Here is a 20,208-nt window from a genome sequence, read left to right on the forward strand (position 1 = left end):
ATATTTTCTTCTTCTTCTTCTTCTTCTTCTTCTTCTTCGTCTTCTTCTTCTTCTTGACATCAATACTGCTGACGTGCATCAAATCATAATAAACGAGAATGAATACATATTTATAGATAAGTAAGAACACATCACCAAAATGAATCATTGATATCTAAAACGATGCAATCAAGAGTTGAGAAGAACCATTATGGAACTGACCTTAGATTTGTTTCTCAACTTGAATGATGACAGGAGAGCCCGACATACAAACTAATTTTACTGGTGGACTGCAAGCGGTTTTCTGAGGAATCCACTTTCTCGATCAGTCGGTGTGCGGCCAAAAAGCAGTCGTCAATTTGGTCGTGGAAATGGCGTCACGAGCAGCGCGTGCGCACTCTAGGCCTTGAGTCGCCAATAATGAATCTGGAAAACCAGGTCCACACATACTGTTTCGACGCTTCGCAATACAGCGCAGAAATTACAGCACGTAAAAGTCGAACTGTTGATGTTTTAATTCCTCAGGAGTATAAGAGCTAATGGGCTCGACTGTAATGATTCGATTGAATCGGGTTCGAGTGTTACGTTGGCTTAGCTGGAAGTCAGTGTCAGAAATAGGAATGCTTGCTACCTTTGATTAAGATGAGAGTAGAAAGTGGTTTCCCTCCATGCATAGGACTTAAAAGCTGCATTTTTGTGGTGTAAATTTGAGATTTGTGGTCTGTGCAGCCATATGTTTCATAACAAAATTCAAAGACTCTCAATATGCAATGGCAACACCAATTATTTAATCTACGTCATGTTTGACACGACTATGACTTCGTGCGCAGAACGCGTGGCTCTTATTACATTGATAGAGCCTTCGTTTTTTCTCCCATGTCGCTGCATTTTAAAGGAAGTCCTTGACACCAGAATCCTTCACCAACGACAAAACATGTGACGACAAATGTAGGCTGATGGAGGCCCCTTCCACCTCCCTGGTCGAAAGAATCGCTTGAGTTGAAATGGCGGTGTCTTTCCATAACGGCGTATTATAATATCACACACAAACCTGCGCCACACCCTATACACCCTATATACGCTATCTACCGTTGATGGTTGAAAGCGCTCCCCCTGTCTTCTGCACGTTTACGTGTCTGGTTTGTCCCGATATGACCAGCCAATAACTAAACACATGAAGCCAAGCGAGTTCCAGGTGTGCGATTGCTTGTACCAAGATGTACATGATTCGTGATATTCATGGCTTGTACTGCAGCATAACAACTGGACCATACTCGATTGTTTTTCCTTTGTTCTCTGCATGTGTCATTCCCTAATTTTTATCACAAAAATATCGAAGTTTACATTGCTGTAATGAAAACTTAACATATTATTTTTTCATTTTATTATCATAATGAACGAGCATTTGACTTCAGGGTGGGATTTGAAGGCAGGGGTAATATAGTATTCCCCTTAACATACGGAAGTGACAAAGAAGTGTGTACCATCCACTATGCATAAAAACAAAATTTGTGGAATTTTCCTCTAATTTTCTTTACAAGGTTGCCCTTGTGCCATCACGAATTGCTGTAGTCCTATGCACACGGATTTAACCAAAATTTAAACAAGTAATGATTATATTGACCGATTTTCCTTAAAACTTTACTGATACGACTTATATATCTGCATTAATTGAATCCAAGTATACGTCTAAATTGAATTCCCTTTATCTTGAATTATAACGGATGTCTTAAAAAAAGAAGGCTTCGAGCTTAAATTACCAATACAGGCTGAAAACTGCAAAAAGAGAAACTCTTGTTTTCTTGAACACGTTTTAAAACAATATGAAACGTCTGATTTTGCGATAAATAATTATATTGATTACGTTTTGTCACACCTGAAGTAACCACAAGCAGTAATGACCTCTGTCTGTCAATTGTCAACATTTTAGGCTCTTGTTCAAGAGCTGGGACCAGAATATTATTCTGCATTTTTTCAGTGGCTTTAAACAGTGATTGATTTGTTAGGATGTTCAATCTCCATTAGTAGTATTATTTACATTAAAGCATTATATCTGGGCCACCTCCATCCTCCTTTCACAGATACCCAATGCTCATCTCTAATGAATTCTATTTGCCTTTAACTATAGAACTATTTTACTCAGTCTACGTTTACATTAGTTGGACTAAAATTTTGAAATAGGCTCTGTGATAGTATGTACAAAAGTGGCCCCAAGTTTAGATTCTTTCAAAATCAATCTAAAGATTTTTTTTTTTTTTTTGTGTAGATGTTTACAAAAATTCATCTGAGCTGTATTATAGGTTTTCCCGCCCAATTTCATCAGATTTGCATGCGAATTAATGACAAGGCGTTCAAATTCAAGGGATTTTTGTCAATGCTCTACTCTCACGGTTCATGTTAATTCTTTGAGTATTCAATTCCATTTCATGTCATTCCTTTTAGATTTTATTTCATTCAATTTAAAGAGAAATTCATTCAATTAAACGGCTCAAAGTTGGCATTCAATTTCGCGCCAGTTGGATAGACGTTCAAATTCGCACCAAATACCAGTTTCAATTTCATTTATGGGCACACAACTTTGACCTTTAAACGTTCAAATTCAATTAGCATAACCAAATTCTGTAATTCTATGCAATTCTTACGAATATTCTTACGTTGATGAATGTAAATTGATCAACGTTCAGTGTTATCATTTCAATTTCAACATCTCCTCTTCATTTTTTTTATTCGGCTAGTTTCACTTTATATCCCCATCAAAATGGATATCACATTATTTTACAGAATTGTTAAACTCCGACTTTGCTTACATAATGAGAGATCACATGAAAACATCGATATGTCAAGTGTGATTACAGTCATGGTCGACAGTCGTATTACAGATTTTGTTTTCAGTCACGTTTGAGGTTTGAAATGTGTATGAGATACACTGCATTGGGATATTCTTTCTTTCACATGATTATTCATAATTTCGATGTTCAGTCTCTTCAGCCGTCGAACTGTTAACGCGCCAGGCACCTTAGCATGTACGTCTGAGAGTGGTTGTATCTGTGTTATTCAAACAGATAGAGAATTTACAAAGAACATGAGCAGCAACGAAAAACACTGCCCAGATGCTGTAAATGTTTGCCTATTCGTTAATTTGAATTCCTTAATGTTCATCGCAGCTGTGCTGGTTCGAATTTGAGTGCGTTTCACGTGCATTTTTAATTTTAACGCGCTGTTTATATGTTTATGTGACAAAATCAGGAATTCGAATGCTGATGAAATTAAATTGAATAAAAGACTTAGCTTTTTGAATGTTGATCTCGATGATCATTCAAATTCGCTCGAAAATGAATGCTCGCATCTTTAAATCGAATGCAAATCTGAAGAAACTGGGCGGGAAAACCTATATTAAACAGGATGGTTTATATATTTGAATCATGAAAAAAACTCTGCTGATTTGTCAATAGTTGGAAAAGAACCAGATCATTTAACTTTATTTTCCCTCTATTAACAGCATGTAAATAGTTCAGCGGCTCCTGCTTGCTCTTGCTTCTCGGTATTCGCTTGCTTCTTCTATGTTGCCTGTATGCTGTCGTCAAATCACCAGTCAAATATCCAATCAAAGAAGGGTATATACTTGCTACTTTCCTTACCATAAATGTGCAAAATCCCCTCTCTTCGCTGGTATAACAAACAAAATCAGTAGTTTTCCATGATCTTCCGGTACGCGATCCAAACTATGCGTGCTGTTAACATTCTGGAGAAACCAATCAACTTTTAAAAAGTCGTATTTCATGCACGTGGTAACCAATGCCAAGTCTCCACCCTTGTTGCTCTTTGAAGCAAGCTACAAGATGGTACAGAAAAAGAGGGAAGCACTCAAAATGTAAATATAGCTCAACACATATATTCCCCGAGTATTTTCTCTTCTTTAATCTACATAGGAAAGGTCTACACAATATTCTTATTGACTTTAAAAAGAAGTTAAGTCAAAGACAGAAAGTTCTGAGAAATCACACTTAAAGCTAAATGTGTTTAGGGTATGGTAGTTTGAAAGTCTAACATCTCTTCGCTAAACAGCATATAGTATAGTAGTTGAGGTTTCATATGTAAATTAGACAACGACGTCATCACCAAACAAAGTGTCACATTATGACATCCTAATGATGCCAGCTTAAAGCTGAGTCCATTATCTGAAATGAAATATCGATTATATCGTCATAATCAGAACTTAGGGTTTTTTTTTCATAATGCAAATTTCCTTCTTTCTTTTTGCGCACAACAATTCTGTTCTGCGTTTTATATGATACTATATTTAACGTCATTTCCTTGTAAGCCTTTTCCATCTCTGAAAATAGAGGTTATTTATCATAGATTTCTGGATACTGTCGGCCACAGTAAGCATTCATTTTAGCTCTGCTCTTTATCAAGATATCAGATCGATGAAATATTAGATGATGATGTAAGCACAAGCACGTTTCATTGCCATGCAGATTGGCGCCGCCCTTAGACAAAGTTCTTCCTTTGGCTTTCTTGTCTCTCTCAGTTCCATTTTATCAATGTATAGCTTATCTGTCAATAGCATAGGCCTAATGGTTATCGTTAAACAATTTTTTCACGCGAGCGTTGCAAATCTCATTGATTCTAATTGCAAACTTTGACACTCATAGTGGCTAACTGACATGAGAGGCGTCAAGAAATTCAATCATTTGTACTGTCCATAAACATGCACACTGTCTTCTGACCACTCTCCATAAAGAACGTTGATATCTCTTTTCCTCCCGTTGTATCTTTTTTTTTTTTTTGTCCTTGCTCCTTTTAGGTTGTCGTTGATCTATACAGGGCTGGCGGAGCGTTTTCAAAAGTGTGTGTGTGTGTGGGGGGGGGGCACTTCTGGGTTTCATGAGCTGACATTTTTATTTCTACAGGTGAACAAATGAAATGAATAAAACGAACTGACATGAACTGAACTGAAAAGAAAAGTGATATTTTGAGTGCAGAATAGATGATGCCACGGCACCGTATTTTGGTATATCACGCTGTAGCATGCTCTCGACTGCGTCGAGATATACCTTATAATATTCGACCACCTGGCTCTGTTTGGTCAAGGGGGTACGAGGCAAGTTGGTAAGCTACAAGTTGAACTTCCGTCGAGAGCTGCAGTTCCAACCAGCTGTGATTATTCAAATGGCAATTGACAAAGGCAATATTGCAACTTTGGTAGATCACTCTCACAAGTTATCACCTTCTTTGTTATTTGTCCATTCGTGGTGGGTATATCTGCATAATTATATTCTTCTTTCGTCAATGGTCCACGCACGAGACACCTTTGGGCACTTGCGGACTTTGTGGATACGTTCCTGATTGTTCCTTGTCACATCTTCATTGATGAAGATGCCGGTGCCTTTTAGTTTTGACCGTTTTTCGATGAGTTTTGATCGAGTGCGATATGAACACAGATTGACGAGTATTGGGCGTGGCCCTGGGGTGAGATGTACTGTTGGATGAGGAGACTCTGTGAGAGCAGTGGCGTATCTTATTTTTGCAAAATCTCCCGGGGGGGGGGGGGGGGTCACGTTCCCCGGGCGCCACTCCTTGGAGGCGCCAAAAAACGAACAGACAAATTTTTCAATTTACTTCATTATACATATAATTCAGTTCATATAATTCAATATACTACCTCCAAATCATGTACAAGTCATCACAGACATTTCCTCATTAAAAGCAACAAGAACAACAACAAATCAGTATACACAATGTTTATCGATGAATTCCCATTTTTGGACACAAGGGGGCGACATATAGAATTATGAGAAATTTAAAGTACAAGTTTCATGTTTGACGACTTCGGATGATTAATTATTCCACTTGTTTCTGCAGTTCTGTCAAATCTAAGGTAAATATGAAGTTGCCTTGCGGTGATCACAAAAAAAGGTCTATAGAGCTCAGTTTTAGTAGCACTTTCTATATACAAACATGTTCAGAAAATGCTCACACTGATTTGTAAGTTTTAGCAAGCTTTTGGATTCAATTGTCGCATGACCTGTTATTTGATATACAGGGCAAATCATCATATAACAATGTGCCAGCATTGTATGATTTACAAGTACAACGAACCATGAGATCAGTGCAATGTTTTCTACACAGAAATATACAAATTTCTGCACACTCGCTCGTCCTAATTCAGAGTATTAAGTTTTTTAAGTCCTCGTTTTGTCGGTATAAATCGTTATCTATAAGGCCGTCAGTATATCTTGATTAGAATTGAATGATTTAATAACCAAAAAATGACAACATTTTCATGTTTTGTAAGCTAAAATACAATTTTTCGGCTCGCTCGCTACGTTCGCTCGTCAAAATTTATCAAAATTTATTACATTTAAATCACCCTAAAAAGACTGCTTTCAAGTGCTTGAAAAACAAATCATGTGGACATTTTTTTTAAAAAGTCCCTACCGGGATAGAGTTGGGTTTGAACACTTTTTTCAAAAATTAGGGGCGCAATTTTTGCGCTTGTCCCGGGCGCCGTTTTCCCTAGATACGCCACCGTGTGAGAGCGGTCTATACTATATATATCGTCTTTTGATAGAGACGGCAGATGATGTCATCAGTGCATTCCTTTGGGTTTTCCTTGATTCCATGAATCCGTAGGCCTACACTATTCTTTCGTGTTTATTTTTGCGGCATGTCTTGGTTTCGTTCAGCTTTGACTTGGAAATAAGTATATGGGACTGACGGTATGAAGCATGAGTTGAAGATGTATCTCAGAGGAGTTCTGCTTGACTTGAAGTTTGCAGAAAACCTGGCAGTAAAGTCACTCAAACATACCTTGATTACAAAGGGTGCTGTTCGTTATTCCGAAGGTTCGCTATTCCGAAGGTTCGTTATTCCGAAGGGTCGTTAATCCGAAACACACAAATTCCCTATACCTAGAGGTTAGTTAATCCGAAAATGAAAAAGGGTTCGTTAATCCGAACATTTGTGGCGTTATTCCGAAGGTTCGTTATTCCGAAGATTCATTAATCCGAAAATGAAAGTCGGAACAATGAACCTTCGGAATAACGAATCTTCGGACTTAGGAGCCTTCGGAATAACGAACCTTCGGAATAACGAGCTGTAACCGATTACAATAGCCATGTCACATAATCAGGGACATGTTGTGTGCGATAGAAGACTACTCAGGATACCCCACAAAAATAACAGAAAATAACAGAAAAACTTTGTGACGTGACGTGTTGTGACGTGACTCGGCTCAACTGTATTTGGGTAATTTCCAGAGTAAGCGACACTGAAATTTTCATATTTTGGACCTTTTCTTGTATCAAACTTGTTTTAATCACAGAAATAATCATCTGAATCGATTTCTCATGGCACATTTATTCTGAAAAAAAAAAAATGTTTTATTGTCCCTGTATGGTGTGTAGTTCAAAAGTAATATTAATGATTTTTGTTAAAAATCCAAGATGGCCTCAAATGACCCCCACGGGACATGATTTTTACTTGGGAAATGTAATGTCATGATGCAGATGGCAGAGGGTATATCTAATTGAGTCATTAAATACCATGAGTTCACCTATTGTTATTAGATGTCTATGAACTAAAGCAATCACAATTTAAATCACTTTCACACTTGACAATCAATTTTACCCTTAAATTTTAATTAAATGTATTGATATTTTGCCGTTAGGGAATGTCTGGATCTAGGCCCTATTACAGAAAAAAGAAGAAGATGAAAATACAAATTGATCAAACTTGAAGCTTTGCCTTGAAGCGTCATCCCATCATGATGCCAATAAGTAAGATTTTACCTATAATATATAAATGCAAATCTCTAAATGTACAGCCTTGGTTTGATCACATATTAATTTTTCTTATAGAAATATAAAACAAGACACTCCATAGCTTCTAAAAGCAAATAATGAAATTCGGAAGAAAGGTGGGGAGTTGGATTTTATACCTCACAGAATTTAGATTGCAACGCTGTGGAAGAATGCGAAGTGATATCAGACTCTTTTTGGAGTTTGTCCTTGAGATATTGTATTAATCAGAGACAAGAAAACATAGATAACATGACACTTATCCACAACAAGTATTCATTTGGTGACGTAAGTGATTATCAATTTGTCAATTCAACATACCAATGCATGCGTTCTGCATTTCTTTGAACGGGGGGGGGGGGGGGGATTTAAACCTAACTATATATCTTGAGTGTAGGCGAATAAATGCATCATTGTTATTTGAACATATCAGTGATATAAAGGAAAATTCCACAATCCGACAGTACAAGCAAGTGTGTTACTTTCGGCGTTATTTTTCACTGCTAGGGTATTTGCTTGGACCATGGAGCTACAAACGAAGGTAGCTCCATGCATGGACAGATCCGATCAAAACCTAAGACGTCGCGGAGACGTCTCCGTGATCACTCGCCAACATGTACGTCCCTGCTATCCAATCCAATAATAATAATCATAATAATAATAATCCAATGAGATACCCACTCTTATCAGCCCACTCTGATTAACAATCTGTCACAATTACACGGTTTGCGCATCCAGGCGGGGACGCATCGCCCCCTTTATTTTTTTTTTTTAACAAAAAGAAAATAGGGGGGAGTGCGCCCCCTCAAGCTCTGTACCATGTTTACTGAATTCTTGGATTTCTCGCCCACACGTAAGGGTATTGGGCTGTCTTGGAATTACTTTCTACTTATTCTCTATTTTCGCAGCATCTTTTCAGACCTCATAGCCATCAGCTATTGTCATTGCCGGTCACTGAAGCAGAAAGAATTCAACTGAGTTAATAGCCTCGCTGGAAATCTTCTTAGGTAGATTTCAAAAAGGAACACAACTTTCTCAGCCTGCCCAGTCACAGTAGGATCGTGAATACGGAATAATTTCCTGTGTTTCACGTCACTTGATTTGATTACGCGTCCAACGCCAACATGGCCACTCGAGTTTTCTCACGTCAAGCATGGGGCCTCTTTGCCTACGTACTGTCTCTAATGATCTCTCAGAGCTCAGGGCTTAACATCCTGGTAAACGCCATGATCGGAAAGGGAAGTCATTTCCATTTATCAGCTTCTATTAGCGAGCAACTCGTAAAAAGAGGATACAACGTCACCTATCTGGTGAGCAATGCTTTCGAAGATAGGATCAGAAATGGACAATACGGTCACATGTTTCACCTCGAAGTTTTTACACATCCTATTCCAGTAGTGGAGGTCCATGAGATGTTCGACAACTTGAGTCAACTGGCATTCTCTCCTCCCGATCAGAGGAAGGAGTTTAAACTCGTGGAGAAGCTCACAGAGGCACGGAAACAGGACTGTGACACACTGCTAAATGATGAGAAGCTGATGTCTCGACTGCGTTCGTCAAACTTTTCCGCCGTTCTGTATGACATGACATGGCTCTGTGGTGCCATTATAGCTGAAGAGCTTCGTATACCTCTTTTTACGGTGTGTCCATTCCCGAATCCATGCATGGCTACGAAAGCGGCAGGATCAGCGTTTAATCCATCATTCCTCCCTGCATATACAACACCGTTTTCAAACAGAATGACCTTTTATCAACGACTAATCAACAATATTAATTACATCGTGATATCCATAGTAGGTAAAAAAATCGCGTTCGACAGATACAGTAATATCACTGACAGATATGGAAAATCACCTGTTGAAATTTTTGCACTGCCTAAATTGTGGTTAGTGAACAGCGACTTTGTTGGGGAGTACCCGTGCGCCCTTCCTCCAAATGTCATATCTGTTGGAGGGCTCACTACCCGAGATCCTCGCCCACTCCCGCCAGATTTGGAAGATTTTGTTCAGGGATCTGGCCATCATGGCGTTATTGTTTGTTCGTTTGGAAGTTTTCTAAATATGACCAATGATCACATACGTGCCTTCCAGAGCTTCTCTAGAGTTTTTGGACGATTGCCTCAAAGGTTCGTCTGGCAGGTGACGGGCAAACTATCCTTTCCTATCCCACCGAATGTGAAAACCCTCCCTTGGCTGCCGATCAACGACTTACTGGGCCACCCCAAAACTAAAGCTCTCTTTTATCATGGTGGCCATAATACCTACTACGAGGCCATATATCACGGGGTCCCTACACTCGTTATGCCTGTGTACGGAGACCAGAAGGACAATGCCATGAGGAGTGTACATCTTGGATTCGGAATGACTATCAGCAAGGACTTTACTGAAGACGACTTGTACAACGCCTTACGCAAGATAATTAATAATGGAAGTTACTCGGAAAGAGCAAGCCATCTTTCGGATATCTTCCATGATCGCCCGATGAGGCCGGCCCAGCCGATCATCTGGTGATTCCTGTCGAAAACCTGAACTTCTTTCAATATCACTCACTTGATATAATTGCCCTTGTGATACTTATCTTAGGGACTGCCTTATACGGGGTAGTGAAGAGCGTTACCGTCGGTTGCCGTCTAATAAATTGCTTCAAATCTAAGAAGGTTAAGGCTGATTAAATCACTTTATTTTGGTTTTAGTAAAAGTATTTTGCCACACCATGGCATGATTAGTTTCAATGAATTGATTAAAATCGACCAAAGAGTAGTAGAATGGCCGAGTTTCTATTATTTTCAGGAGCTTACATACAGCTGTAGGAAGGTTTCCTGATTTTCGAGTTTCAAGTATTTTACATGTTAGTCGCGACCACACGCTTGAATTAGCAAAGATGATTATATTACGGAAGTGACTGATCATCTCGCTCGTATCCGATTTTTCTGTACACCACACTGTTCACGTGATATTGATGAGAATAAGATATACATGTATCATTGATATGTATCATTAACGTTCTAATCTAGTGTTAAATTTCGGATTTGGACTAATTTTCCCAAGTTCTGAAAAAGCCCTTTAATTTGCACTTCAGAACACCTAAATTACATATTTCTGAAGGTGGAGGGTACACTTGGCCTTTAAGAAAAACAGAAGTAACTGAAAATGGTTCAGGGATTGTTGCAAGGCATGTGGCGACAGCAAGTGGCGACAGCTTGGTGCATGGTTACCCTTAACGAATTGATCACACAGTGCGATTCAAGTCGGGATTATGCGCGTGGTTTTATAATTCTCTTCATGTTCTGTATATCATTGATATGCACATATAACATAAAATAAGATTTTACTGACCTTATTTTCGCTATTCTACACAAACATTGCTTTGCCATTTGATAAACTGAGCCATATTGGACATTAAGACTTCATTGCATATTTCGGGAATGACAAGAGATCAACAAGTATAAACCTATCCGTAATTTGCAAAGTCATGAACTCAATTGAGAATTTTGTGTATCCATTACCATATCTCGTGGGAATCTCATTATCATGCATCATGCATGAGAAATGTTTTCAGATGTATTCATAACCTATACCTAAGTGTTTCAATAATCAAGCGCAAGAGCTTAACGAGTCATTATGCTTGTGTGATCTTATGACGTGTCCTTTTCACAATTACAAAGATGGAGTCTGTACTGGTTTACATAATATCACTACATTAACACGCTAAATGAATTATTAATATTTGAACAATAAGCTTTACAACTGTACCTCTAAAGTTTGTTTTGAATCATTCAACTCGTTGTATAAAACCAAAGGATTCATAGCAGCGCATTAATAAATAGAATACGTTACCTTGTTACATTGTGTTCTCAGCCGTGCGGCGCCATCTTGTTTGGCTGAATAATAGCCTGAATCCACGTGTCATCGGCTTTTCACGTCCATTACCCCCCCCCCCCATCTTCACATGGGCTCCGTCGCTTTTGTATAATTTGTAACCCTTCTGTAATTATACATTCGTGTTTGTCACTCAATGGACCAGTTTCTCATGATGTATACAAAGAATTCACTATTTGCAAACATCAGTTGTTAATGCTGCGTTCCCACTATCCTTTTCAAACGCCCTGTTTGGCCATTCGTAACTGATCGTGAACGTTTTGTTCAACTCAACTGAAATTTCACGTTTGGATACGAGTTGATGCGAGTCGATACGAGTTGGTACGCTGGATGGGATATGATCACGATTGGTCTATTCCAAGTAATACGATCTGTCACGATCTGATCTCCTGTTCATGTACGATCCGATAGGATTGTCCCGATTGAGTGCACGATTAATACCGATCTAACACGATCATTTCGATCGGGATCCCCCATCTAGTACGTGCAGTTACGTTCTGATATGTTCAAATTATACATTGTACCACCGCCGCGAACCAATGCGCTCTATTGGAATCGGTATAATCGGGAGAGCGACCACCATTTGGAGATACGATCGGCCAACAATATGAATATTATAGCTCGGCTGACAACTGACTTAATTATTTCTTTGTTACCTTTGGAAGCAGTGATTTAAAAATGTTCGAGTTATCACATTAAATGATGCATAGGTCAGGTGAATTACAAAACATCCTATAATCTAAAAATATTGCAATAAAGCCTAAAATATAGAGGGATATCACTATTTCATGAGTTTACCATACCTGCAGACGGTTTAGTTTAGAAACAATTTTATTATAACTATTGTTCACATTCATTAAAATTTGATATACTAACTTTACAAATATACTAACAGCACCCAGACTTGCCACAACCCCAGATAGTCCCTCCTCTAAATTAACCTTAGGAAATTGACAGATTATTCAATATTTTTGTCATGTTAACCCCCCATCCCCCTCAAAAAAAAAGAAAGAAAACCCCAAAAGCATGAGATCAAATCATTTCCCCCTCTTCCCCTGCAAAAAAAAAAAATATCAAGACAAAATTTGTGTTTGTGCCTTACTCTGAAAGAAGCCCGATATTGGCCGAGAAAGGGAAGATGTTTCTAACTACAGCCCATAATATCCTTGTTAACTTCTGTTTCGAAATTATTAGAAAATGTTGTTTATACCATGCTTTTGAAGTTTTTAGATACCTGTACTCACGATTTTTAATTATCAATTTGGCTTTCGACAAAAAACAAACAAACAAACAAACAAACAAACAAACAAACAAACAAACATAGCACCTCTTATGCAATCCTTACTTTTCTCAATGTCGAGTGGAGATTTTCTAGTAGAGATGTATATGAATGTTTGAATATTGATAACCTTTCAGTAAGAAGAGATAAACATGTATTGTATATTATGTATAAGATTGTCCATGAAATGATGCCTGGTGAATTTCTGAAATATTTTACATTCAAGGAATATTATCATACATTGAGGAATATTATGTAAGAATTTAGAAATATCAAGACTGCGTACAAATTTTAAGAAACGGAGTTTATCAAACTAGAGGAAGTATAAGATGGAATCAACTCCCTGTATATATAAAGAATAAGACATTATTGGTTATTGTTTAGGTGTAAGGCTGAAAGGGAGATAATTATGAAACACATTTGAAGGATAAAGATGTATATTATGTGAATATTCAGTATTATGTTATGAATGGACCTGGGGGTGGGTGGGAGAGGGTAAACGTTTTGTGGTGTTTCTCTTCTTTTTTTCTTTTTTCTTTTTTTTTTGGGGGGGGGGTACTTTCTTGTATTAGTGTGTATTTTTGTTATTCTAATCAATGTAATGTATTTTTTTTTGTTTTGTTTGTTTGATATGCTTATTATTGTACAATGTATGGTGATGTATATGTGATTTTATCAGGCACGGACCAGCTGAAGAACAGCCATTGGCTGAAGCAGCTTCCATGCTGAAATAAACTGAACTGAACTGAACTGAACTTTTCTTGTTACAGTCTCAAAAGCTATTGATAAAGTTCTTTACTCTGCTGTAGTCTTCTTGGGCCTCTCCAAGGCCTTTGATACCATCGACCACAAAATTCTACTTCATAAACCATCACATTATAATGGTATCCAAGGAAAGGCCTTTGAGTGGTTTAGGAATTACCTTTCCTATCGAAAACATCTGTACTATCAAAGGTCACACATCCACTATGCAAAACGTTAACCGTGGTGTTCGTCAAGGAAGCTTAAAGGCCCTCTTTTGTTAGTTCTTTATGTCAATGATAATTAGGTTTGTAAAATTCATCAAGCATCCTTTTTTTTTCATTGTTTACGGATGACGCTAATGTGCTTTTATGTGATTTTGATCCTGATAGATTAATTGATACTTTGAATCAATGACATTACTTCAGTGGATAAGAGCGAACAAACTGTCTATCAACCTTCAAAAAAGACAATGTGTGTTTTTTTAGTAATTCTCTTGAAAAGTTACCGCGAAATATTTTCCTGGAAGACACGAATACAGAAGAAATCTCTTCTGTCAAATTTCTAGGTTTGATTCGTGATAAAAAACTCACACTGAATTCACACATTGGTCCGAATTCACGAAGGTGGTCTAAATTTAAACCATGGTTTATGTAAATTTTTACTGCGTAGACATGATTGATAGATTGCGTACGCTAACAGGCATCCAGTAAAAATGCGGGCATTGATGCGCGCATGTATAGGTACGCCTATTTAACGCTTATTTTAGACCATGGTCTAGATTTGTACCATGGTCTAGATTTGTACCACCTTCGTGAATTCGGGCCATTGAGTCTATATGTCGCGTTATTTCAAAGAATATACAGTAGGTGTCATAAACGAAGTTGAATTTTGCATTTCAAAAAAAAATGTTCTTTTCATGTTATACTCTACTTTGTTATTACTTTACTTAAACTATATGATACTCGCCTGGGGAAACATATTTTTACGCAATTATAGAGAGATCAGTATTACAGAAAAAAGGCTCTTTGTATCATTGGTAACAAATCGTGGGGAAGTCATACTGATGATTAATTTTATTTCATGAGAATAAAATTTCGAAAATCTTGCAATTATAGGATAATTCATATGCAAACTCCCCAACCATTCTCCCCCTTTTTATTGCATGTTTATCAAAAACGAAACTGTTCATGTATACGACCCGTCAATCCCATGAATATCATTTGCCTTTGACTGGGACAGTTTTTGCAAAATCTCTTTCTCTTTCTGTTGACCAAAATTCTTAAATTCTCTTGATAATACTATTGTATAAAAGAAGTCCTAAGTTCTAATACTTTTTCTTTAAAGTTAAAGACATTTTTCTTGGAGAAATTCTTACATAATACAATCTATTTTCTTCAGGGGTAAGTTTCTGCAATTTGTCTCCCTCTACAAACTCACACCTGAACCTTCACCCCTCTGAATAATATCTTGCTTTCAGGATATTTTCTTGTCAATGTCGGTTTTGGCTTTCAAAGTTGTTGTTGTTGCTGTCTAATCTTACATCCCACTGTACCTTAGCGAGACCAAGCCTCCGTGCCTCACGTTCCCTGGTTGTGACCTGTCATCTCCTTTCCCTTCTCCCTTTTCCTGTCCACTTCAGTCTCTTCAAGCCATACCTTCCTCACTAATCTTTCTATCTATTCATTTTTTCTTCCTTTACAAGAGAGCTGCCTCGTGATTGTTAATGTGCGTCTGTGTAGGATAGTGTGTAATGCATGTGTGTGTGTGTGTGTGTGTGTGTGTACAACTCTTTCGTACAACTTTTTATTCATCTCTCAAGCAAATCTCTTATGCAATTTTCTATCTCTTAGGCAAATTGCCCAGTCTCTTATTAGTTATGCAATTTGATTTTGTTTTCTTTTTTTATGGAGGACTGCATACTGCAAGCTCTGCTTTTTAGCGTTCCCCTCCATTTCCAACAACTTTGTTTAGGAGTTTACCATAAAGATATAGCATGTGTTTGTATATCTGTTACTGTGTCCTATATTGCATGTTATTATGTTCATGACATTGTACTGATTTCGTGATATTATTTGTATACCCAAGCATTTCATTGTATCTTCAATTTGTTGGAGATGAAATAAAACGACTTGAACGAGTTCAATCGTGGCGCCAATCGAGACAGTGGGAACGTCGTATTAGGTAGAACCAACCTCGATAAAGCTTCATGTTTGTTTTGACCAACCAACACGGTAACAAGCTTGTATACATGGGGTTTGCATTTATTGTGAAACTCACCAATTTAAGTTCTTGCATTTCTGGTTCCTCCTGTTATAGGCTTCACTGCATTAATATATGTCATACGTATCACTTCATTAATAGGCTAAAATCATTTACTATAATACTATCTGAATGATAAAATTTAACGGATATTTGTGTGGAACCACTCATCGTGTCGAGTTTATTTATATAATATTGACTGGCCTTGAGGGAGATACCAGAAAATATTGCCCAAACTGAAAGAATATTGCTCGAGTCGAAGACGAGGGCAATATTTTTCCAGTGCGGGCAATATTTTTTTTCTGGTATCTTCCTCAGGGCCAGTCAATATCATAATTATTACCTATCCCCTAGGTAAATTAGGAAAATATGTGAATACGGCTATACACTATGATATAGATCAGGCTCCCTGTATAGATCAAGCCACATTTGACTTACCTGTAGATTATCACCAACATATCGAATAAGTGCAAAATTGTTCATCAATGTTCATCATTCAACTTCAACTTCCAAGATACATATGTCAAGTTGTAACAGGCGAACTTCAAACATCTGAACGTATAACACTTTGTTTTTGTTTTTGTTTCAATTTGGAGAGTTGTAATAACTGCAGATGGTCACTGTGCAGTTAGTGAGCACAAATGGACTCGTCATTGTTTGACGCGTAGTGCTGCTGAAAGTGGTTGACCTTGTATGAGTTGATTTATTGGCGTTCTTCTGCTGTGCGTGTGTCCTGGATTTGTGAATGTCTCCTCTTTGTGATTGACCGGAATGTTTACATGTAAAGTGAATGGCGAGACCCGGATGGAGGGTGATACGCACTAATATCGCCCGCTGACCTCGACGACCGATCAAAATACAAACTGCAATTGCCCCGCAGAACTACCCCATATAGGTAATAATATGTATCATTGTTTGTGCATTGGAAACCTACGCGTTAGTGAAAAAAAACCCCGAGGACAACCTCGATCCTTGTGCCTCCCCATCCCAGTTTTGTCGTGCCGTTTGGCAATGCCCTGCCCTAAACCAGGGAGGTGAGAGAAGTTCCCTCCCTTAACTAGGCTCGTGCACGGATGTTGACACGCACGCGTGCGCATCATTTGACCAGTGATGGATATGTACTGCAGACCTATAAGTGGTGTCCTTGCGTGGGTTGTCAGGGTTGGGTTTGTGTTGGGTGGTGTGGTGGGGTTGGCGAAGACTCGGGGCCTTTCGCAAAAAGCTCCGTAGTAAAGCCCCTTTTACACTTTCACGGATCACATCACGGATGACCACGGATCGACGGTCCGGGATCATCCGTACTGTTTCCGGCATGACCGTGTTGACTCCGTGAAGTCATCCGGCATTATCCTTGATCATTCGGCATGTCCGCGGCAAAAATTAAGCTTGCTTAATTTTTCATCCCGGACATCACGGATGAAAATCAATACGAGCTCTTCCTTGTTGGAACCGTGTACTCCGTGTTGCATCCGTATTCCTTCCTTGAAGGCACCGGCTACTCCATGTTGCCTCCGTGAAGACATCGGGATGTGAATATTGGAATAGGCTCCAGTCGGGATGAGAAATTCGTGTTTGCTCACATCTTCCCCCATCAGTACAGCCACCAACTCCTCTTACTGTTAGTAGGCCTATACATTGTAGTGGTCGCATGAGAAGATTCAGTGACCCACACACATGTTCCTGCTTTTTTTTTTGTCTTTTGATTTGTTTTATTTCGTGTTGCTTTGTTTATGTTATGTATTATACTATATTATATTTAAAAGAGATTTTGCAACAAAAAAGATATGCCTTTATGTTGTTGACAAGCAGAGGCGTATGTAGGCTGCTGTAGATTTTCTGGTGTGCTTGTTACATGTAGGCCTACACTGTACTTAGCTCTGGAAGCATATCGCCCTAAAATGATAAAGTATCAAAAGCAAAAGCAAACCATGTCATGTGTCAACTTTTTTGGGATATCCGTGTGAAGACCGCGAAGGGACCCAGTTACATCCGTGCTCTTCCTTGATATCAGTGTTAGCTCCGTATCGTTTCTGCTGTGGTCCGAGTTCATTCCTTGAATGTCCGTATAGGCATCGTACTTGTCCTTATAGCTTCCGTACTTGTCCGTGTAGACACCCAGTTGAGATCGTATTCACACCGGCATTGAGAGGCAAATCGATATTTTGCATGCCGGAACACCACGGATGACGATCCATGGTCATCCGTGAAGCAATCCGTGAAAGTGTAAAAGGGGCTTAAGAATGAATAGACCTATCCCTGGCATTGAGGCTGTAACTACGTTGACCCGTTCCACATAATTTGAGTCCTATTGTGAAGTCAGGGTGTGCCACTATATGTTGTTGGTTTTGTGAGGCACAGTCACACATAATTATATTCAAGGATTCCACTCTATTGACATGTGTCGCGCTTTGTATCATTGTATAAGACCATGGGTGCGTTTATCAACTCTTTTTCTCGGCAGAAACAGGTTTTCCAAACGGCTTTCAGGGAATTTTTACGAGATGATAAACGCAAAGCTGTTTTGATTATGGGGTTCGGAAAGCCTTTTTGAAACCGCAAATTTGTGCCTTCCGAAACAGGTTTCCAGAAACCTGTTTCTAGAAACCCTTTGAAGCGAGATAAACGCAAAGCTGTTTTGTAACGGCTTTGTACTGGCATTGTACTGCGGTTGCGGGTCAAAATGCGCAATGCAGCTGCGCAGCGACAAGGCCAGTTTTCGTGTTCACGATGAGTTGATAAACGCAATTATTTTGGAAGCCGTTTCTAAAGGGCTTTGGAAACGACTTTCGAGAGGACTTTGGAAATGGCTTTTGAAAGCCGTTTCAAACAGGGGAAAGATGATAAACGCAGCCTTCGATGGACCTACACGCACGATGGTCTAATAACAAAGGCTTTTCTCTGATCTGTCATCACCGCTGCCATCTGGTTGTGTGCATCCCTGATCAGTCAGATGTCTGGACAATGACGACTGCGTAATCGTGCGTCGTCACTGACAAAAGAATCGTTTCCCTTCTGTCGGTCTTTAAAGGGGCATTCCAGACGATTTTCATAATTTCACATCATGTAGTACATGTATAAATCGACATCTCCATGTATAGATTTCTAGAATTTATCGTGGTCCTTGACCAAAGGAATAATACTTTGATTTTAAAAAAAAAAACCTTTAACAAATTAAACTGAACAATGATGATGACATATAGGAATCACATATTTCAGAAATGTAGCAGTGTAATTCCATTACAATAACGCTTGCTTACAAATTTCCCTGTGTATACTCTATGCATGCCTTTTGTTGTTGTTCGACTTCCTTGAGCCCCAACTTATGTATTCTTATGGTCAGGCTGCCATGTCATCATCCTTGTTCATTGCAATTTGTTCTAAATTTTGAAAACATTCTTATTCTTCATCCCAATCATTATTAGTTCTGAAACTCTGTACTCAGTATAACTAATTCATAGTTGTTTGAATGTAAAAATCTGAAAATCATCAGGAGGTCTCCTTTAATTTGGCTGAGGTGCCTTTTCAGACTCTGGTAAGTGCCTGTGAATAAACAACAATGAATAGTCCATGGGCCAAGCCAGATATTGCTACCACCCGAGATGGCAAAACCTTTCAGGCGGTGTCATTTTGCTTGTTGGGCATAGATATGCTTATTAAGCTATAACAGCATTTCCACATGAGTAGCTTATTCATGATGTAATTATTTTTAACCAACTTGTTTGTTTTTTTAATATCCCTCTACCTCTGAAACGAGACTAATCGCGTTTCATGAAAATGATGGAAACTCTGGTGGAACATAGATTACAATATTTTATACTAAAAACATGACTTGCTTGCAAATTTTCAGCATGGTTTTAGAAAAGGCCGTTGCACACTTGATGATATTGTACATTTGGCAGTGTTCATTGACATGGAGAAGGCGTATGATACACTCTGGACAAAAGGACTGATAGTAAAACTCAGCCGTTTGGGTTAAAGAGGAAATATTCTACAGTTCATAAAGAACTTTTTATCACATCGCACTTGCCAGGTCAAAATAGGACATGGAAAATAGAACATCTGATATTTTTCATATCGAAAATGGTCTTCCGAAGGGCAGTAGTTTGAGTCCAATATTGTTCAATTTGATGACTTGTGATGTACCTGTAAACAGGGCGAACAATGTTCATAATCTGTTATATGCGGATGATTGCGTTATCTGGACATTAGGGAATGACATTAGAGAAATGAGTCTCCAAATTCATACATTAATATTTCTTGAATAAAT

At 38.5% G+C, this 20,208-nt stretch overlaps 1 protein-coding gene across 1 annotated transcript; it reads left to right on the forward strand.

Annotated features, from left to right (window-relative positions):
- The first annotated feature begins 8,905 nt into the window (after positions 1 to 8,905).
- LOC139743897 (UDP-glucuronosyltransferase 2B37-like) lies at positions 8,906 to 10,291 on the forward strand. The gene has a single exon (XM_071654363.1). The coding sequence runs from the start codon at positions 8,906 to 8,908 to the stop codon at positions 10,289 to 10,291; it is 1,386 nt and encodes a 461-aa protein (XP_071510464.1).
- The last annotated feature ends 9,917 nt before the right edge of the window (positions 10,292 to 20,208 follow it).

The sequence above is a fragment of the Diadema antillarum genome, unplaced genomic scaffold (genome assembly GCF_040938485.1).
Source record: "Diadema antillarum isolate AM-2024a unplaced genomic scaffold, OU_Dant_1.0 seq00001121_RagTag, whole genome shotgun sequence".
Taxonomy (NCBI): Eukaryota; Metazoa; Echinodermata; class Echinoidea; order Diadematoida; family Diadematidae; genus Diadema; species Diadema antillarum.